At 47.8% G+C, this 21,777-nt stretch overlaps 2 protein-coding genes across 2 annotated transcripts in view; one reads left to right on the top strand and one right to left on the bottom strand.

Annotated features, from left to right (window-relative positions):
* Nucleotides 1-419: 419 nt before the first annotated feature.
* KIF22 (kinesin family member 22) lies at nt 420-15,013 on the bottom strand. Its single transcript, XM_030871734.2, has 14 exons — nt 14,995-15,013; nt 8,188-8,383; nt 6,526-6,653; nt 6,281-6,435; nt 5,845-6,054; nt 5,534-5,764; nt 5,244-5,397; nt 4,982-5,117; nt 2,935-3,103; nt 2,249-2,417; nt 1,798-1,865; nt 802-1,014; nt 649-708; nt 420-558 (listed from the first exon to the last, which is right to left on the bottom strand). The coding sequence occupies exons 1-14, from the start codon at nt 15,011-15,013 to the stop codon at nt 511-513; spliced, it is 1,956 nt and encodes a 651-aa protein (XP_030727594.2). The 3' UTR covers nt 420-510.
* A 313-nt stretch (nt 15,014-15,326) lies between these two features.
* The window catches only part of C15H16orf54 (chromosome 15 C16orf54 homolog), a 32,169-nt gene continuing 25,718 nt past the window's right edge, over nt 15,327-21,777 (top strand). The window contains exons 1-2 of the mRNA XM_070043616.1: nt 15,327-15,824; nt 16,546-16,693. Of these exons, the coding sequence (XP_069899717.1) occupies nt 16,601-16,693 (93 nt within the window). The 5' untranslated portion in view covers nt 15,327-15,824; nt 16,546-16,600. The remainder of the gene's footprint in view (nt 15,825-16,545; nt 16,694-21,777) is intronic.

The following is a 21,777-nucleotide window of genomic DNA, read 5'->3' as shown; positions in this document are numbered from 1 at the left end:
ATGGCGCAGGTGGTGGGCGCGCGGGAGACGGGGCGGCTTCTCTTTCCCCCCTCAAAGATTCCACCCCCCGCCTCCCTCCACCAGCGGCCGTTATTTCGCGCGCACGCGCACAAGCTCGCTGTCGTTGCCGAGCGGGAGAGTAGGGGAGCGCGCGCCGGGGGTACGGATGGGGCGGGGCTAAACTCTAAGCGCGCGCCCGCCTAACGGTTGTCGTCCTCGGACTCTCGCGGTAGCTTTTTGTGTCCTCTCGGCCACCGTCCCTTCCCCCTCCCACTCCAGCGGTTTATTTACAATCCTGCACTGCTTCGTGTTTTCCCAAAGATGGCGCCCAAAGAAGTTAACCCGTAAAGCTCGTGGCCCATCCCAAAAGCAATTATACCGCGGCCCCGCCCTCGCAGTCCCAAGAATCAGGCTGAAGCAACGGAGTGAAAACTGTATTTACAGGACAAGCAATTACACAAGGATTTAAAAAGAAAAAAAAAAAGGCAGAGGGAGGAGGACAGCCGGCAGTCAGGAGGGCCCACAGCGCTGGCCCGCGGCAAGACCCAGGATGTTCGCCTGCAACACAGGAGGGAAAGGGAGACCGGCGTTAGGGCCGGGCAGGGCACAGGCTAGAGGGAGGAGGGGGCCCGAGTCTCGTGAGCTCACCTTCAGGAACGACTCCATCTGTTTCCCGGATATGCCCTCGACGCGTTCCAGGTCCTCCACCTGGCAGGACAGCAGCGATGGGGAAGGGGTCTAGGGAATGCCAGGCTCCCCCCACCCAACTCCATTCCGGGGCTGTCCTCCCTGGGCCATCACCTGGCTGAAGGGCCCGTGGAGCTCTCTCCAGCCCACGATGAGCTGAGCCTTCTTTTGCCCAATGCGCTGCAGGCTGCGCAGATCCCGGGCTGACCCTTCATTCAGCAGATCTAATATTTTTTGGCGCCCATGGGCCAGTAGCTCCGGGCTGATCTGTAGCTCCCAGCAGTCCTCACCCTTCTCCTCCGGCTCTGAGGCATCCAGGGACTCCAGCTATGAGGCAGGAAGAGGTGAGTGACAGAAACAGCAGTAACAGCAGTGGTTTACTGCCGGGTGCTGTTCACCACTCTGGACTCCTCTGCCAAGGATAGGAACCTAACAGCACCTACCTCCCGGCCCTCCCCAGCCTCTTTCTTTCTCCTTCTGTACAGTGTCTGTCCCAAAACCCTTCCCTCTGGTCACTCTCTGGGTTGATTCTCATTTTATCCGACTTGTGAAAGAGTAGAATAGTGTTGCTGTGAAGATCAAATGAGTTAATGAATGTAAAACACATAGTAAGCTCTTAAATCTGGTTCCTCACTTCTAAAAGGAAAGAATAAGCTCTTTCACCCCTAGGAAAACACATAGAAGGTACTCAACAAGTGACACACTCCCGATGTCATCTCAGTTTTTAGGTAGGTCTTTCAGTGTTGTTTCATTTCTTGACTGTTTAGGCTGTTTGCCTAAATGGGCTCTGAAGTTTGTAGAGGGCAGGACCCAGGCTGCACACTGTACCTAGTAAGTAGCTACTGAGAGTAAGAGCCATCACGAAGAAAGGAAAGTAACAGGTGATGGACACCCAACCCACTAAGTACATTCATATTACTGCATTTCATCCTAAATGCCCTGTGAGACATCACTGCATTCAGAGGGTAAACAACTTGGAAGAGTTGTAAATAGCTGATAAGTGTTCTGACAGGCCATGTAACTCTTTGGCCAGTACTCTTCCCACTAGAGCTCTCTACCCCGTACTTCTCCTGGGTTCTAGGTATAGCCTAAGCCTTCCGCTAGTCTCACCTTTCTCTTCCGGCCTTTCTTCTTCAAGATATGGATCTCGGCATTTGGGTATGCTGCCTGCTCCTGAACTGAAAGCAAGAATTGTGAGCTGGAATCACAGCAGAGGCCACTTTTCAGCCCCCCAGTAGCCACTTGGTTCTTCCATTACTGATTCCCCAGTTCCCCTCCAGCCTGAGTTAATCTTGTTTTGTTCTGTTTCCACACGGCCTTTCTTATACCTGTATTTGAAACTAATCTCAGTTGGTCTTGCATGATAATCAGTCATGCACTGGTCAGTCTACCCCATGGTACTAAATGCCCGGGAGCAGTGCACCCAGCTCTTATTTCACATCCTCCTCCCCCTTCCCATGGTGGGAGGACATGAGTGACATGAGGACAGCTGCTCCAAACACCTCCTTCCTTCTAAGATCTCTGTTATCTGGGCCCTCCTGGTCACCAGAGCCAAACTTACTCAGTTGTAGGGGCATCACCACAGCCTTTTTGAGGGGCTTAGCCACTGTGACTGTGCGGCGGGCAAGGGGTCGGAGCATTGTGGGAGAGTAGTTCTCTTTCTCCTTTGGGTCTGCAGCCTCCTGGGCCAGCACCTTGGCTTCCAGTTCTTTTTGCTTCATCTTAAGCCTCTGTTAGAAAGGATCAGGGAGAGATATGACCCAGAACCAACTTTAGGGCAGTAGATTAGGACAGTGAGTGTGCAGGGCTCTGAGGCCTTAAAAGGGCAGGGCGAGGACCAACAGGAGAAATTACCAGGAGACAACTGGAGCCCAATGTAATTAAGGGCTTTCTAATGATCAGGGCTGTCCAGAGGTGGAACAAGGTTCCTTATGAAATACTGAAGAGAAGTTCAAGCAGAGAGTCCTCACTTAATATGAACTGAGTTTTAGGAAATGGCAGTGTCTTGCATTTGTACTTTTACCTGGAATTTTTTTTTTCTCTCAGCTCCTCACATCTGACCTCAATTATTTTTCAAAGTTCAGCCATGTTAAGGACATTCAAGCAGAAGCTGGAGAACTGAGGGATTCCAGTGTTGGGTGAAAACTGGATGCTGGTCCAGCCTTTCAGTGTCCTTCCCTATCTGAAGATCCTCAGGCTGCTTCTCAAGGCCAGTAGGAATCCCAGCCCCAACCCCCCAACACTTACCTCAATTTCCAGATCCTTCGCCTCCACTGTCTTCATAAGCACCATCCGCTCTCGCCTCGGGGTGCTCAGCAGAGGGGTCCCCTGGCTCCCCTGGGAGCCCAGCAGACGGTCCAAGCTTAGAAGGCGCTCCACCATAGCTGGGTCCATGCTATTTAGCTTCTGTAGGGGGCTGAGCAGACAAAGAGGTTACTCCCCACTTACCTCTTCTCTCATCACCCTCTCCAGCCGCAGATTCCCCTCATCCTGCCTTAACTTGGTGTTTCTGTGGTTCCAGAACCCTGGTGTTAACTTGCTAGGCAACCCTGAACAAGTCATCGAGACTCTCTGGGTGCTGTGCCTTCTTCAGGCGAAGGGGGATTGGTCTCTACCTGCCCAAGTAACTTCTCAGGGATGCCAGGAGATCAGATGAGAAGAAGCATTTAATGAACACCTGAGTGGCAGGTATTCATGGGGTCTAGGACACCACCCTGCCCTGAAGGCACTCACTGTCTAACAAAGTAAGAGACCGTGATAAGGTGATAGCAAGGGCCAGGTGCCTGTCCATTTGGAGGGGTAGTTGGTGAAAGATTCAGAGGTCATCTTCAGCAGGGCTCTGAAAACTACTGAAGACCTCAAATGCCAAGCCTTTCTCCTGTGAGCAGTAGGAAAGGCCCATTCAAACAGAGTCCTGACTTAATCTGAACATGATAATGTCTAACATTTGTTCCTTCTGTCTGGAATTTTTCCCCTCACACCTGATCTCAATTATCATTCAAAGTCAGTTTGATGCCCCCTTTCCCACGATGCCAGCTTGATTGTATATCTTCTTTCCTACACTGTGAACTAGCTCCTGGAGGACAGAGACTGTCCTGTTCTTTGTGTATAAGTGCCTAGAAGAGCAGGATCAGAAAATATGGGTGAACACAGAAGTCATTTCTTCCTTCCCGGCTCTCACAGAACAAGAGGATCCTCCTTCCTTATTGTGCTCTGTACTATCGACCTTGCATGGTATACTGATGTTCTCATCTTGCTTCCTCTACTGAAACTTGAGCTCCCTGAAGGCAGGGTCTGTCTAGGTCTGATGTGCCCCATTCTCTGAGATTACCCAAGATGCCTATCTGACAGAGACCTTGCCTGTTTCACACATAATACAGATGTATGGGTGTGTGTGTTTCTCTGAGTCTGTACACATAGGCGAGGGGACTGCTGACAAATGGCTTAAGAAGGACAAGATTGAGAGATGGGGTTCCAAGTGAACACAAGCACCAGGCACCTTTTTATGTATGCCATCCTTCACTACAGTAGTCCCCTGGGGCAGACTGTACACTAATCCTTGGCCGCCTCTAGTCTTAGGACTTATAGAGTTTAGAGAAGCTTTATTTGGGTTAGGGATAGAAAAAGGACAAAGTTCAAACTGCAGCTGGTTCCTTGAAGGGCTAGGTGGCCAGACACGGAAAGCAAGACCACTAAACAGGGGTGACCTGAATATTAGTGCATACTGGGCCATGAGGTGGGGCTATCAGAACCAGGGAGGGAGGCCACACACCTCCCTGGGTTAGAGAGGCTTTGTTTGGATTGAGGGTAGAAGCAGGGCAAAGTTAGGACAGCAACTGACTCCATGGAAAGTCACAGAAAGGTTGGACTCTAACATACAGACTGAGTCTCAATGAGACATCTCTCTTCATCTCTTATCTCCTTTGCTTTGCTCTTACCCTTGGGACCTGAAAGACCGGGTCCTCATTACTCCTTGAACCAGAAGCAAAAGTACTCATCCTTGAAACATCGGTGCCAAAATGTGAGATTTTGCTGACTGCCTAAAGGGGTTGGAAAACAGAAAGGCGGGGCTAGGAGCTCAAGGGGGAGCCTCCTTATGGCCCCCAGCTGCAGCGTCAAGGCTGGAGGTTGATCTTAGCACTTCAGTGAATTCAGTAGAGGATTTTGGGTGAATCCAGTGGAAGAACAAGTTTACAGCTCAAGGATCCGACAGGCTAAACCCAATGCTACTCTGCACCCAACCCAGACACAACAGGAAAGGGAATATGCCCAAGACCCCTCCCTCTATGCTCACCTGAGTTTCTGGGAGGTAGAAGATGGAGCTGCTGGGGGTTCAGGACTCCCAGTCTCCTCTTCCTCAGGGCCTCGGGCTCTCTTTGCTTCTGATGGGCCTAGCAGTTCTTTCTTAGACAGTTTAATAGGTGCCAAGACTAGGGGAAGATGGCAGGGTAGGGGAAAAAGGGGGTGTCAACTTCCATGCTGACGCTTGGTGGACTCAGCAAACTCCCCAGCTGTCCAGACTGGGCCTTTCCACTCCTACCAACCCCAGTCCTCACCATGAAGCTGTAAGCTCTCATTGGTAAAAGGCCGATTGATCACCTCCTTGGACCTGGCTGCAAAGTTGAGTGCAGAGACTGTGTCTAGGTAGAAGCGTCTCTCAGGGGCAATGTTGGCGATCAGGATGCTGTGGGCCGAGCCACCCAGAGAGTCCTAAGGGACGGGGATGGGGCAGGGTGGGTGGGTCAGAAGCCCCACCTTCCCCTTATCTGACTGCTGTTCCCCAACACCCCAGGAGGCCTAAGAACCTCCTTCTCCAGCTCCTTTTACCCGAGATGGGAGGCCTGACCTGCAACAGGCGAGTAAGCTTGCTGTCCCGGTAGGGCACCCGAGGGAGGCCCTGGTTCAGCGCATCGACCACCTTGCCCAGTACAAAGAGGGAGGTGTTGATGGCTCCACTCTCCTTCAGCCGCAGGCCCTTGTTGCCTGTGCGCCGGTTGTCCTCTGAGCCAGCCAAGTCAATCAGGTAGAGTTTTCCCTCCCGCTGGCGAAATGGGGCCAAACGTTCCCGCTGATCCACCTGGGGGTAAGAGCAAGGGCTCCAGTTTAGCTCAGGCTCCAGGGGCTTCCCTGGTCCTCAAGCCTGTCAGTGGGCCTCACCTTAACCAGGAGCACAGCGTGACTGCGGGAGGAGCGCTGGTTGAGCCTGGTGGCTCCTACTGTCCGATTTCGACTGGCTGGCAGGAAATGCCGCTCAAAATCAGCAAAGCTAGTGATGGGCTTCTGCGTGAGGCCCGGAATCAGGATGTTTCCTCGGCAGTCTTCTCGGATCACCAGGTCTCCTGATGAAGGTTCCAAGAGGTCTAATACCTGTTTGAGCAGTGGGAGGTAGGGCCAATCCTCCAGTTACAGGCTGCTTACTTCCTGGCTATCGGGCTCCTTTTCTCTGCTGATTCTCAGAGTTGTGCCATCCACTACCCCAACCTCTGTCTTTCCAGGTCTTACGCCTTCTTGCTCGAGCAGAGCTTCATGTTCCAGAACTGGGTCTGATTTTGACCCTTTGTCTCTTCCCTCCCCGATAAGAAAGGGGCCTCACCTTTTCCTGGTAGATCTCTAAATAGGACATAGTGACAGAGAGGGCCCATGGTCGGCCCTCAGCGCTCTCCTCCCTTGTGAGCTGTAGGAGGTCCATGAGAGCCCGGGGAATCACCCCAGGTTGCTCTGGGCTGCCCAGCATTGTGTGCGTCTTCCCTGGAAAAGGAGTGGAAAGAGCTGTGAGAATTTCTTCCCCACTCCCGAGTCCTTTCTGACCCATAGCTGTTCTGTATCTGGCTTCCTCACCTGCTCCTGTGGGCCCATAGGCAAGCACACTGGCATTCTGCCCTTCCAACAGGTGCCTTAGGATGGGCTGCACTGATCCTGCATAGATGTCCTGCTGAGAGCTCCTCTCCCCATAGAAAGCATCAAACCTGCAGGCAGGAAGAAAGGAGGGGATTAGTGGAGGGTTCCATTCTCGCCCAGACCAAGAGGATAAAACTGGTCTCAGATTTAAGAGTCTCTATCCTTTTTCTTGCACAAAGACCTAAGAAAGCACCCACTGAACACCGTTCCATCCCAGTCTCTGTATTGGCATAGAAACACAGAGATGAATTTGATGTCCCTGCTCTTGGGAGTTCTGCAGCCTGGTGGCATAGATAGATACCCATACTTTGCTGCAATTCAGGAAACGAAGGTGGGAACGCACAAGGAGGAGTAGCACTCTGCCCGGGGAAGGAGGATTTTGCCAGAGAAGAGAAAGATACTCTATCAAAAATAGCACACAAACAAGACATGGTATGAAAGGGCAGGGTATATCACAGGATATACAGAAAGTAGTATTTGTACACAGTAATGAAGTAAAGAGAGGATGCTGCTTATGACTAGATGAGACTCAACACACCTGAAGTCCATTCACTGCACTCCAGCGGAGAAGCTGTGGCTAAGGCCACAGCAGGGATTAGTATACGTGGAGTGTAGCATGTGTTAGGGGGAATAAGGCTGGAAAGAAACTGAAACCAAATTGTCAAGGGCCGAGAACAGGGTTGGCAAACTTCTTCCATAAAAAGCCAGATAGTAAATATTTGGGGCTCTGTGGACACATGGTTCCTTTCACAACTACTCAACTCTGCCGCTGCAGTCGGGCAGAAAACAGCCACAGATAATATGTAAATAAACGAGTGTGGTTGTGTTCCAATAAAGATTTACAAAAAGATTCTCAGCAGGGCTTCCCTGGTGGCGCAGTGGTTGACAGTCCGCCTGCCGATGCGGGGGACATGGGTTCACGCCCTGGTCTGGGAGGATCCCACATGCCGTGGAGCGGCTGGGCCCGTGAGCCATGGTCGCTGAGCCTGTGCGTCCGGAGCCTGTGCTCCGCAACGGGAGAGGCCACAACAGTGAGAGGCCCGCGTACAGCAAAAAAAAAAAAAAAAAGATTCTCGGCAGATTTGACCTGCAGACTGTAGTTTGCCACCCTCTGGCCTAGAATAACAGGCCAAGGAGGCTGAACTTTAAATCTCCAAAGGAATTTTAAAGTAGCTGCCCTTGTGAGTTCTGTCCCCAAACGTAAGTGGTTGTCTCCAACACCACCCAGCTGTAGCCTGGGTTGGCTAGCTGGTCTGTGCTCCCCCAACCCTTCCCACACCTCCCCAAGACCCGAGGTGGGGCTCCCCTGCTTACCTTTGCTGCTCCTTCCCCACTTTGTGCCTATTTCCCCTGTAAGACCATGAACAGTAACTTGTGTCTGATTCAGCCCCCAGTCTTCCCCACAGTATCCTACAGAGAACCTATCACAGTGGGCACCTATGAACATTTTCTGAATGAACAAACGAAGGTGTGGCGAACAAAGCTGTGCTAAGGAAGGAGCAAGGATCCTGAGGAGGAAGGTCTGAGAAACTGTCTGGGCAAGTGATAGTGTGAGCAGGCCTAGGAGAGAGAGGATAGGAGGGAGAGTGGCCTGAACCCTACTGGTATTTGAGAGTCTCCTGGTGGTTCCTCCAGTTGGCAATCTCTAGAGAACAGCTGTCCAGGCCCCGTACACAGGGGGTATCACTTTCTCCAGCTGCTCCATCCACAAATGGCCGCAGTCGCACAGCTACCCTTACGCGAGCTGGAGGTGGGCGCCGGCCAGCTCCCACCTTGCTTAGCCGACAGCGACCGGCTCCTGGAAGAAGACAATTTTTAGGTGTGAAGTATGGTGGTAGCTTTGCTGAGAAGTAAGGGTAGGGGTCTTGGAGGAGGAGGTAGTTAACTGAGCTGACCCCTGAAGGATGAGTAGGGTCACTGCCAAGCATTCCAGGCAGAAAGAAAGGCACGTGCAAAAGCCTGGAGGTGTGAAAGCACGGCCCCCTTGGAGAACTGGTGAGGCAGGAGAACTGTGTGTTCTCTTGGTGATGGCGAGCACAGAAGGGCAGGATGGAAGAAAAAGATGAATCAAATACATGGTCTCAGGCAGAGTGCAGTGGGGCAGGGTGGGGTGGGGTTTGAAGGAGAGAGATTATCTATAGGCTGGGACTGTAAACCAGATTGCGTACTTAGCAAACGTTAACATTTATGAAGCACTGACTACATACTAGGCACACTTTAATCTCCATGGTGTCATGGAGAGGTAGCTTCTGTTAGTCCCATTTTACCAGTGAAGGCACTCGTAGAGGCACAGCAGCTCTTCCAAGCACCTCAGTGTTTTATGCCTGGAGCCATGCGGCTATTACTTTATCTTGTACCATAATCTACATTGTGTCTTTTTGCTCTTCAGAGGAATAAGCAGAACAAAACCCCAGCATCTTAGTAGACTAGAGACCCCCGTAACCGTGACAACAGAGGCAGGGAAGGAGGCCTGGAGGCTGGGGTCCTGCGGATACCACTGGGAGGGCTGGGGGCCACAGCTCATTTTGGGGGAAGCTCTTTCCACCCTGGCCATGCTGTGGGTGTCCCCAAGCTTGGCCTCAGTTCCTATCCTACTTAGTAAGTAGGTCCAGTGGGGTGTAGACTGTAATGTATACACAAATAACCTGGAAGATCTAGTTAAAATATGAATTTGGCTTCAGTTCCTGGGGAGATGCCTAAGGTTCTGCATTTCTAGCAACTCCCAGGTGATGCTGCTACTGCTGGTGGGACACACTTTGATCAGTCAAGGTGTAGCAGACCAGGACCTCATGGGGTTGTTCTAGGATTAAAAGAGTTGACATATGCCCCTATCTAAAATCAGTCAATGAACTGCCTGACCTTTCTGTGCCTTTGTTTCTTACCTGGTTTATTATACATATAAATACATACATACATACATATGCCCACCGCCAACCTGTTAATGATGGTTTTCTCTCAATGGGGGATTATGTGGGTTTATTTTCTATGTTACCCAGTTCTGTAATGCTGTAATGTTTGCATTAAAAAATAATAATAATAATGACACTGTGGACATCTTTGGAAGGGATGAGGTTAAGAAGCAGACCCCAGTCCCTTTCTGTCCCAGCTCAGTTTGCAAAGGCGCTAACATGCAATCATCTATGGTAAGATTTCTGTTTAGTTTGCTTCCCATAATTAAATCTAAGTCATTTGGCAGGGGGCTGGGGGGGGGATTATGAATTATTTTTATCATCAGAAAACACAGTTAAGATAAAACTAAAAAAAAAGTCTATTTCTGTGAGGATTGAATGGGCTGAAAAAAATCTTATGAGGAGGGTATTTCTCTATTTTATATTGGAGGATACCATGCTGTAACTCACAGCTAACAGCAGAATTCAAACCTAGATCTCATCTCTAAAAATCTGCTTTTAATGAGGATGTCGTATTGCCTCCCTGTGATGTACCAACTGGGTACATGGGAAAGTTCTTGGTAGCTCTGACTCTCTCCTTTTTTGCTGGTGGTAGCAGCTGGTTGTTGGGAACCACAGGCCTCATATAAGGCAAGAGGCTGGCCACACAGAAACAGCAGGACAAAAAGATGGACTAACCCTGGGAAGAACCTTATGCATAAGTAAGTTATACACATAGCAGACAGTCCATTCCAAAAACTGGGCCTCGGACTTCCTTGGTGGTCCAGTGGTTAAGAATCCGCCTTCCAATGCAGCAGACGCAGGTTCGATCCCTGGTTGGGGAACTAAGATCCCACATGCCGCAGGGCAACTAAGCCCGCACGTCACAACTACTGAGCCCGCGTGCCGCAACTACTGAGCCTGTGTGCTGCAACTACTGAGCCCGTGCACTCTAGACCCTGCATGCCACAACAAAAGATTCTGCGTGCCGCAAGGAAGATCCCACATGCCGCAATTAAGACCCAACGCAGCCAAATAAATAAATATTAAAAAAAAACAAAAACTGGGCCTCTGTTCCTTCATCTGACAAATGAAGCTAGTAACACCATTTCTCACTGTAAGGTTTACAAAGCACTTGGCATCTAGTTTTCACTTGACCCTCATGGCAATCCTAAAAGTCAGAAGTAAGTAGAAACCTGCAGATGCACCTGTGCAGATAAGAAAGCTAAGATGCAAAGAGGTTCACTGACTTGTCAAAAATGTGTGCAGGAGCCTCTCCTTTCCTATCTTTCCCAGGGTTTTTTTGGTGAGAACAGAGGAAGATGGCAGATACAGAAGCACTTAAGGAAGTTCAGTGATCAATACAAAGGGAAGGGGAAGTCTGGTGTTGAAGAAAGAGTAGAGACTCTGGCTAGACAGAGCTGAATTTAAATTCCAGCTCTAACACTTATTAGCTTGTGACCCTGGGCAAGTGATTTAACATCCATATGCCCCAGTTTCCTTGTCTATAAAATGGGGTGGGGAGGGCCTTGGAAGAGCTTAACAAGGATTGAAAGAAGTAAAATGTCAACAGAGTAACTAGTACATAGTAAGCAGGTTGGTAATAATTCAAGGTTGGAAAAAATTCAAGGTAAGATGGCCTGGGTTCTAATCCCAGCTCTGCCACTTACAACTAACTAAATAACCTGGGGAAATGATTTTCCATTCCTGTGCCTCAATTTCCACACCTGTAAAAGTGGGAATAAATAAAAATAACTACTCGTTGGGCTGTTAAGGCAATAATAAGGTAATTCATGTAAAAGTGCTTAGCACAGCACTGGTACTTGATAAAAGCTCAGTAAGTGTTTTATTATATATTCATCCATTTTCCAAATGAGGAAACGTCAGTATAGAGAGGTTAGCTAGGTTGCCCATAGTCAACAGCTAGCTAGTGACAGTTTCAGATGAAAGTCTAACTCCAAAGTTCATTATGTGATTCCTCGGGCCTTCTCAGCCCCTTCATCTTTGTATCCCCATGGGCCTTAGAGTCGGAGACAAGTTCCATCTACCAGCTGTATGACCTTGGGAAGGCTTCTTAACCTCTTCAAGCGTTGGGGTTTTTTTTGTTTGTTTTTTGATAGTTACCTTTTTTAAAAAATTAATTATTTATTTTTGGTCGTGTTGGGTCTTCGTTGCTGTGCGCGGGCTTTCTCTAGTTGTGGCGAGCTGGAGCTACTCTTCCTTGCAGTGCGTGGGCTCCTCATTGCGGTGGCTTCTCTTGTTGCGGAGCACAGCCTCTAGGCGCGTGGGCTTCAGTAGTTGTGGTACGTGGGCTCAGTAGTTGTGGCTCAGGGAGCTTAGTTGCTCTGCGGCATGTGGGATCTTCCGGGACCAGGGCTCCAACCCGTGACCCCTGCATTGGCAGGCGGATTCTTAACCACTGAACCACCAGGGAAGCTGAAGCCTTAGTTACTTGTTATAAAAATGACAGTATCTACCCTCATAAGACTGTGAGGAGTCAGAGAAATAATGTACATACAATGTTTAGCACAGTGCTGGCAGTAAGTACTCAGCAACGTAAACTATTGTTATTGTTATTATTGCACTTTCTCTTGCTACTCACTCCCCTCAAGGCAGCAACTCACTTCTGCCCTCAGCAGGGTCACCAATGACCTCCTTACTGCTAAATACAATAGGCAAGATAGGTCCCCATCCTGTTTGACTTCGCAGCAGTATTCAACACCCTTGATCTGCTTTCCTTTGGGAAACTACTTTTCCCTTAGTTTCCCTGCCACCCACCAGCTCTCTATTCACTCCTTCTCAGTTTCTGCCAGTCTTAAATGTTTTTCCTAAACTCCTTCTATCCTCTCTCCAGATCAGGGTTGCTCAATTTCTGCACTAATGATATTGGGGGCTGGACAATTCTTTGGGGGTGGGACCCCCTGTGCACTGTAGGAAGTGTAGCACATACCCCCCTGTCCCACCAGTGTAACAACCAAAAATGTCTCCAGACATCACAAATGTCCCCACGGGGAACAAAACTGCCCCTAGTTGAGAACCACTACTGACTGACTAATCATGGGCAAGGTCACCTGCTCTCTTGGCTTCAGTTACTGCCTCAAAGCTGATGACTCCTAATTGACACCTCCACACCACAGGCTCTCCTGAACTTCGGATCTGCATTCCCAGCTGTTGCCCTGACACCTCTTCTTACATGGTTCTCAGGTATTTCAAACTCCACCCATCTCAAACTGAATCCTTCCCCATCTCCCTGCAAGCCCATCTTCCTTCTATGCTCTCTAGTGTAAATAAATGGAACCAATCCCAAAGATGGGAGAGTCTTTCTTAACTCCACCTTCTCTCTCATTTCCCACACCAGTTCTTCATTAACATCTGTCAAGTCTACCTTTTTAAATGAGTCTACTTCTCTCCATCCCCACTGCACAATCTTTGCCAAGGTTGTCTTCATCTCAACAGCCTCCCAGCTGGTCTCCTTGCCTCCAGTCTCATTCTCTTCCAATCATTCTCCCTCCACTTCCTTCCTTGTATTGTAAGCTCTCAGTCATAATGAATTTCCTTCAATCCCTACAACACACCAAGTTCTCTCACACCTTTGGGCCTTTGCATATGCTATTCTCTCTCCCTGGAATATCTTCCTTACCACCTCCTGCCGCCTCCCAAGCAATTGAGGTAAATCCTTACACCTTACTTCCTCTAAAAAAAAACCTTCCCTTGTAAAATTACTGCCCAATTAAGGCTCTGTTAGGTGAGCCCATGGCTCTCCATGGGCTCTCCATCCAAGCACTCATCACACTCCACTGTAACTGCATATTTGTCTGTCTTCTCCAAGTAACTGTGAACTCTGCTCACCTTTATATTCCCAATGCCAGGCACAGACTAGGCTCTCAGGGAATATTTGCTGAACAAATTAAGATCTGACTGACTAACATAAAACATTGGCTTGTTCATTTCCTGTTTTCTTCATAAAAGTGGCCACTGCCATTCTTGCCTCAAAGCTCACAGTCCGGCGGAGGACAGATGGAGAGTCACATGCACACATCTGCCAATGGTCTAGCCCTTTCATCATAAAAGCAACTTCAAGGTTGGGCAAAGCTAGCACTTCTAATTATTTCTCCTAATTTTGCCCTCTCCCACAATTTCCAAGCTTCATTCAACTTAACTCTTCTTTTACTGATGAGGAAATTGAGCCAAAGAGAGCATCTTTGGCCTCTCTTTACATCATAAAAAAGAAATCGATCATTTGGTGGTCTTTTCATCCCACCAAAGCCTGGCAAACTCCTATCCAACCTTTGAAACCCACTTCAAATATCACTTCCTTAATGAAGTCTTCCCAGAATACCCAAGGGTTTACTTCAGCTTCTGCACTCCCTATAGCAGGTTATATATATCTCTCGTTGCTTTTCATGTTATAGATTTATATGACTATCTACTGAAAAGATTATAAGCTCCTCTAGGGAAGGGACAATTTTCATTCAAGCATTTTTATGATATCTACTGTGTACCAGACACAGTGGGTCTTAGAAGGGTGAGGGGGTGTTGTGCTCAGACAGCAGGAATATCATGTGCTTGGGCATAATGGTTAAGGGCAGAGGCTCTGGAATCAGACTGCTTGGGTGTGAATTCAGACCCCAATATTTACTAGCTATGTTAACTTGGGCAAGCTTTTTAACCCATCTATGCCTCAGTTTCTTCATCTGTAAAACAGGAACAATAACAGTAAACCACCTCATAGCATTGTGTGGAGATTAAATGATTCATCACCATAAAGTACTTACAACTGTGCCTGGCACCTAGCAAGGGCTCAGCATGTGTTTGACATCCTACTAGATAGCTGTTTCTTCACAGGGGCTGACAAGCACTAAGGTCTCAAATAAATTACTATGGTGCCCATTATAATCACTGATCAGAATTCAGTCTACAGGAAGAGAGCAGAACAAGATTCTGAATGTCCTAACAGCCTTTCCAACCATAAAATAGCGCTGACTGCCAAGGCTAGAGCGTAAGGAGACAAACAGTCCCTTATTTCCCTTTTCTGTGATCCCAGCACATCCTATGCTGTCAGCTCACCCAGCTGCAGCCCGTCTGAAACTCTTACCTCTCTCAGGGATCTCCCTGCACCCAAACAACACGTCATACATGAACCCTTCCCCAGACGCGCATCCAGCTCCCTTTTGTCCCTATGGTTAGAGTATTAGCTACTCTTCGCTCGCTTTCTCTTGTAATCTGAGATGGGTCATTGTCCCCATTTTACGAAGAAAACTGAAGCTCACAAGGGAAAAGTGTGCTGGGCTCAAAAGTGCGCCGGAACCAGGTCTCAACCCGGGTCTACTGATCTGCGTCGAGAGCAAGAAACAGTGAGGAGGAAGCAGCCTACGACTCCCATACTCCCAGCACCCCCCCGCCCCCCGCCCCCGCGCTATTCCTGGGTCTCCCGGACAACTCGCGGAGCCGGGACCGGACTCCGACCTATCGCCCCACAAGTCTCCAGACCGCGGCACCCACCCTGCCCGGGCTCGCGTACCCGAGGTCGCCGTCGCCATCTCGCGTCGCCTCCGCGCCGGGACCCCCGCATCCATCCTACTCCTTCCTTGGGCCCGCCTCTCCATTCGAATTTCCCGCTGCCCCGCCCTCTTTCCCGGGCTCCACCAATCACGGCTACTTGCCGCCGGAAGTCTCAGCTTGTGCCTCGCCCCTATTCCGCCCTCTAGGGCTCGCCTCCGGGTCTTGCAAGAAAAAGTTTCCCCCGGAGTAGAATGCATGCGCGCACGTCGGCTACGCGGCCGTTGACGTCCGACTGGCGCTCCCGCGCAAACTCCGGAGCCCGACGCGTTGGCGACAGTGGCCGTCGGGGGAGCTGGTGAGCGCCGCGCGGCACTGGGTTTCTTTTACCTTCTGGGTTTCGAGGCATAGATTTGCGTTAAGTGTAGAGTTTTCGCTTCATTTTTTTACCCCCTCAAATAATTACGAATTTTGGTACGAATCAAGCAGAGGGTGGTTGAAGGCACTTCATCGATTTATCCCAAAATTTCTCTGAACTGAATACAATTTTTGCTATTCTAGTGGCATAATTAGACACATTATAGGAATAAGGAAGATGTTCGCGGAAATGGGAATATTCCAAACGACTAGTAGTGGTCTTCAGTTTTACAATTTCTTGCTTCAAAAGTTGTTTCTCGCGCTTGTGAGGCGGGAATTGTTTTGTGGGTTTGGGGACTTGCCCTCAGGACAAGTCAACGGTGCTTTAACGTCTGGTCACTAATTTAGGTCAGGCCCAGGCTGGCTGGATTGTGGACAATCACGCTGCACTCACCTCTTGCTGAGCCCACAGCCACTCTGGGATGCAGAGGCCAGGTGACATTTGTGTCCCCTTATGTCGCATGTCTGAGCCGAGGAGACCAGTTCGGATGTTCTTAACTTTGTAACTCAGCACTCAACACGTTGGAGTGAGGGTTAAAGCATGGCTCGGTGTGTTACTTAGTCAACTTCACCCTTGGTCCCATGTCCTGTGGGTTTAGTCGTCTGTTAAGTAGTTCCCTATACCTTCTGGAAGCTAACCAGGGATGATCATCCCATCTTTGAGCTCCTGGTAGGGCCCTGATTTAGACATTATGTCCAGCCTATCAAAAACCAAATATTAGACCAGTGGTTCTCAAATTTTGGGCCCTTGGAATCCCTTTGAATTCTTAAAAACTGAGGCCCCAAAGATCTTATGTTTATATGGACTTTATTTATCCAAATTTACTGTGTTAGAAATGAATACAAGTTTAAAACATGTATTAATGCACTTAAAAATTACAGAAACAAATATGTAGAGACAGAAAGTTGATTCATGATTGCCAAGGGATGGTAAGGGGTTGATGAACTGGGACTGTTGCTAATAGGTATGGAATTTCTTTTGGGGGTGATGGAAATGTTCTGGAATTAGACAGTGGTGATAGTTGCACAACATAGTGAATGTACTAAAAACCACTAAAATGAACACTTACAAATGGTAAGTTTTTTTTTTTTTTTTTTTTTTTTTTGCGGTACGCGGGCCTCTCACTGTTGTGGCCTCTCCCGCTGCGGAGCACAGGCTCCGGACGCGCAGGCTCAGCGGCCATGGCTCACAGGCCCAGCCGCTCCGCGGCATGTGGGATCTTCCCAGTCCGGGGCATGGACCAGTGTCCTCTGCATCGGCAGGCGGACTCTCAACCACTGCGCCACCAGGGAAGCCCCAAATGGTAAGTTTTATGTTATGTGAATTATATCTCCATTAAAAAAATTGCCCAAAATTACAATAACAAACCCATTACATAGAACATAGAAAACATTTTAATTTTAAAAATGACTATTTTCCAAAGCAAAAAAATAGTTACAAGAGTGACATTTTTTACATTTTTACAAATTTAATGTCTGATTCAAGACAAAACACCAGGATTCTCATGTCTGCTTCTGTAGTCAGTCTGTTGTAATATCACACATCATATAACCTCTTGAAAACTCGGCAGTATACCCAAGGAAGAATGCAAGGGAAAAAGTCAAACGGCATCTCAGTTTTATTATGAAAATAATTTTGACCTTGGAGACCTCTGAAAGTGTCTCAGGGATCTCCAGAATTTCCAAGACCACACTTCGAGAACTATTAGATGACTAGCAGTTTGGTCTTCCCTGCGCTTTACACAGGGGCTCTTCATGTTTTCACATTTGTTGCCAGTTCCCAGATATTTGGTAAGTTACCTGCCAGAAATAGTGGAAAGAGCATAGGTCAGGGAGTCAGGGCTTCTGAGGTTGAAAGAATAGCTTATGTACGGGGCTTTGTTGCCAGGCCGCCTGGGGTAGAGATATTTAGCCTCTTTGTGCCTCCATTTCTTCAGCTCTTGAAAGGGAATAATGGTTGGATCTGCTTCCTAGGGATCTGCATCTGCCTGGTGGAAATTAGGATTGTTAAACAACTGATATTCAAACAGAATAAGGTAATTCCGTTCACAGTGTTCAGTTGTAGTGTGCTAGCCACTGTCTTAGACAGATGTGGTTCTTATTTTCCTGGAGTTAATTTTTTTCGCCGGGGAGATGGGTGTGGGACTGGGTGATGGTGACAGACAATAAACAAAGAATTATAAGGGGAGGGTATCAAGATCTGCATCTGCCTGGTGGAAATTAGGGTTGTTAAACACCTGATATTCCAAGAGAAAGAAACAGTAATTTTTTTAAAAAACTTCCAAACTAGATCCTTAAGTAGCAAAGGAGAGCAGAGGCAAGTTGAATACAAGAGCTTACGCCATAAAAATTGGAAAGAGACTAGTGGATGAAGCAGATAATTCTGTCCTTCAAGCCTGGAAAGATTAAATGAGGGTCATCTGGGACAGCAGGCATAGCAACAGTGATGAGGAAGAGAACGTGGGCTGGAAAAGAGGAGAACCAGACTTGGGGGGCGAGGTGGAGAAGGAGTCCTCAGATAATAGAGCACCATGGGTGTCCAAGAAACCATGCCAGTCTCCCCAACTTGGACAACCTTTCCTTCATTTCATGTACAATTAATTACATAAGAGCCACAGGGGGTGGGGTGGACACTACCCAGAGGAGCTCCCGGGGGTCCGGCCAAGCTGTACACAGGCCCTGTCCTAAAGGCACTGAGGTCACCTTTGGTGGCTGCTGTGCATAGGCAAGTTTGCTGTGCTCACTGGAATGATGAGGCTTGCTCTGCAGAGGTTGCCTTGAGAAGACAAAAAAGAATATTAATGTTTAAAACAAAACAAAATATTGTAATCTCTAGAGCAGGTATTCTCAAAATGGGGGTCCCTGGTCTCTATCAAGTTAAAACTATTTTCATAACAATACTAAGATGTTCGCTTTTTCACTCTTATTCTCTCATGAGTGCAAAGGCTACATGATATGTAATAACAGATTGAATGCAGAACAAGCTGAACTAGTCTGTGGTGACAAAGTCAGAAAAGTGATTGCCTCTTGAGAGTTGGGGGCAGGAAGTGGCTGGGAAGGGCCCAGAGGGAATTTTCTGGGGTGATGGTAATGTCCTATATCTTGATAGTAGTTTGGGTTACACAGGCATATGCATTTGTCAAAACTCGCGTGTGGAAGCATGACATGATTTCCCAACCGTGTGATCCTCATATTGGCATTCCTTGTAAGATTTTGTTTCTAAGATATTTGAAAATCAAGGACATGTGAAAAATGCCCAGGTTTTAACATCAGAAAGACCTGAGTTTAATCCTGATTTTGCTACATACTATGTTTGTGACTTTGAACAAGTATAATAACAACATTTAGCAGAGTTCCTGGTACATCACAGGCACCTAATAAATACTTGTAATATGACCAAGTGAAGTAATGTAATTTTTCTTAGCTCTAATTTTGTACTAAGGATAACAGATCTCATTTTCATTTGCTCTACTAAGATTCATAGTGTTTCTGGGTGAATTTCATTTTGATGGCAAACTGAAGCAGAGAATTGGAAAAAAAAGTTTCTTTTTGCTTGGGTTTGCTCAGTTATTAAATACTAATGGGGAATAGGCAAGGGTGTAAGTTTGTGGGGAGGGGACACAGTGACCTCTGACATCTGTCCTTGTGACTCTCATCACCTACAAACATATCAACTGCCTTCTGTCTTGGCGACTTCATCTGAAAGATGGGAACAATGCTACTACTTTCCAATAGAATTGTAGTCACAATTAAATGAGGTAATTTTGAAGAGTACCAGACTTAAAATGGGTGCTCAATAAATGTTAGTTGTCTCTTCCATTTTTCATCTCTCCCTACTGTTTTCCCTGAAATAGATAAACATGTATGACATGTTAACATGTAAACATATTAATATAGTCTTCCTACCTGAAGTCATCCTTAATGTTCTCTCATATAGCCTATGTTAATAATTGGTCTGGGCTTCCCTGGTGGCGCAGTGTTTAAGAATCCGCCTGCCAATGCAGGGGACACGGGTTCGAGCCCTGGTCCGGGATGATCCCACATGCCGCGGAGCAACTAAGCCCGTGTGCCACAACTACTGACCCTGCTCTCTAGAGCCCGCAAGCCACGACTACTGAAGGCCCATGCCTAGAGCCCATGCTCCGCAACAAGAGAAGCCACTGCAATGAGAAGCCTGCGCACCGCAACAAAGAGTAGCCCCCACTCACCACAACTAGAGAAAGCCCATGCACAGCAACCAAGACCCAACACGGCCAAAAATAAATGAACAAAAATTTAGGAAAAAAAAAATTGGTCTGTATTTGCTGTCTTTCCCCAGCACATACAGGTCCACATTCATGATAACACCAAGAATTGCACACTTTCATTGGCTAGACTTGAAATTTTTGGACCAAAAACTTTCTTGAAATCCATGAGCTGTAGCCTAAAAGGGAGTCTTCTGTTACTAGAGAATTGGTTCTGTCGGGATGGTTGTTTAGGGATTTGACCTCAGCTGTCTCCTGGATGACTGCATCAGCTTGTGCAGGTTGAGGCCTCTCTATTCTTGGGGCTGCTCAAGAGGCCTGGCCCTGTGTTCCCTTGACATGGCTCTCCCTGTTGCGCTCTGCAGTGGGAGCTTGGGGACTCACTATGTATATCAAATCATCACTTTGTACACTAAATATGTTACAATTTTTATTTGTCAATTATATTTTAATAAAGTGGTAAAACTTTTTTGAAAAATAAAATGAAGTTACTAAAAGTGTAGGTTTTGATAACCTAATACGTATTCTGAAGGGAAGAAAAGAGAGCCAAAGTGAGGTTTCCCTGAGGAAGAAGAAATTCCACCTGCAGACTCTGCACCATCTCCTCCTGCCTGGAAGTTTCCAGATTGCTGGCCTGCCCTACAGATTTCAGACTTGCCTAGCCAGCCTCCACAGCTGCATAAACCAATTATTTGCAGTAAATCTCTTTATGTATATATGTACGTATAACTCTTCATGGTTCTTTCTCTTGTAGAACCTGACTGACACAGCAAGTAACTTTACTTATTTAACTGAACAAGTAAAGGCTAGGTGTTAACTGCCTCAAGTTTCACTCTTTACCTACTCCACATACAAACTTACCTATACCTTCACTCTATTTTCTTCTCTCTTAAAGTTTCCTGCTTCAACACCTACATAAAGCATCCTTGCCAATCTCTTCTGAGACCTTGCTCCATCGATTATCTCCTCTTTCCTGAATCTTCAGCCTCTACTCTAACTCATGCTCACGTCTCCCCTGTCTAGGAAAAAACAAAAACAAAAAAAACCTCCTTCCTTACATTCCCCATAAATATTACTTACATATTTTCTGCCTTTCTAGAGCCAGACTTCTTGAAATATTCAATTCTTGCCGCTGTATTTCCTCACTTCCCATTCATTCCTTAACCAATTGCAGCCTGCTCCAACTTTCAGGTTCCAGCCAAAACTTTCTTTGTCAAGATTATAAGTGACCTTCTGATTGCCAAAGCTAAAGAAACTGAAGTCTGTCCTTTTCTTGACTTCTCAGAGGCATTAACCACTCCTTGAAATTTCTGTCTTGCCTTTGAGTGCATCACTCCTCCTTCCCTTCACCTCCGAGACCACTCCATTCTCTATTTCTTTAACTGATTCTTCTTCTTCGGACCAACTGTCAAACTCTGGTGTTACCCAGTCCACTCTGACTTCAGCCTTTTATCATTTTATATGCCTACAGTTTCCCTGGGTGACTTCTTCCACACCCATCACTTGAACTTCATTATCTGTGTGCTGGTGACTCCTGAATCTAAGCCCTATATCAAACTCTTATCAAAGCTTTATTCCCAAATATCCCTCTGCCCAATGTTGGATCCAGACATGTCCCCATTCCAGAATGTGCCACAGATACATCAAAACTCAATGGGGAGGCTTCCTTGGTGGCACAGTGGTTGAGAGTCCGCCTGCCGATGCAGGGGACATGGGTTCGTGCCCCGGTCCGGGAAGATCCCACATGCCGCGGAGCGGCTGGGCCCGTGAGCCATGGCTACTGAGCCTGCGCGTCTGGAGCCTGTGCTCCACAACGGGAGAGGCCACAAGAGTGAGGGGCCCACGTACCGCAAAACAAACAAACAAAAACCCAAAAAACGCAATGGGGGAACTTCCCTTGTGGTGCAATGGTTAAGAATATGCCTGCCATTGCAGGGGACACAGGTTCAAGCCCTGGTCTGGGAAGATCCTACATGCTGCGGAGCAGCTAAGCCTGTGTGCCACAACTACTGAGCCTGCTCTCTAGAGCCCCTGTGCTACAACTACTGAGCCCGCGTGCCACAACTGCTAAAGCCCGCACGCCTAGAGCCTGTGCTCCACAACAAGAGAAGCCACCGCAATGAGAAGCCTGCACACTGCAATAA

The sequence above is a fragment of the Globicephala melas genome, chromosome 15, assembly GCF_963455315.2.
Source record: "Globicephala melas chromosome 15, mGloMel1.2, whole genome shotgun sequence".
Taxonomy (NCBI): Eukaryota; Metazoa; Chordata; class Mammalia; order Artiodactyla; family Delphinidae; genus Globicephala; species Globicephala melas.
The sequence above is the reverse complement of the archived record's forward strand: the minus strand, read 5'-3'. Positions and strand labels throughout refer to the sequence as shown.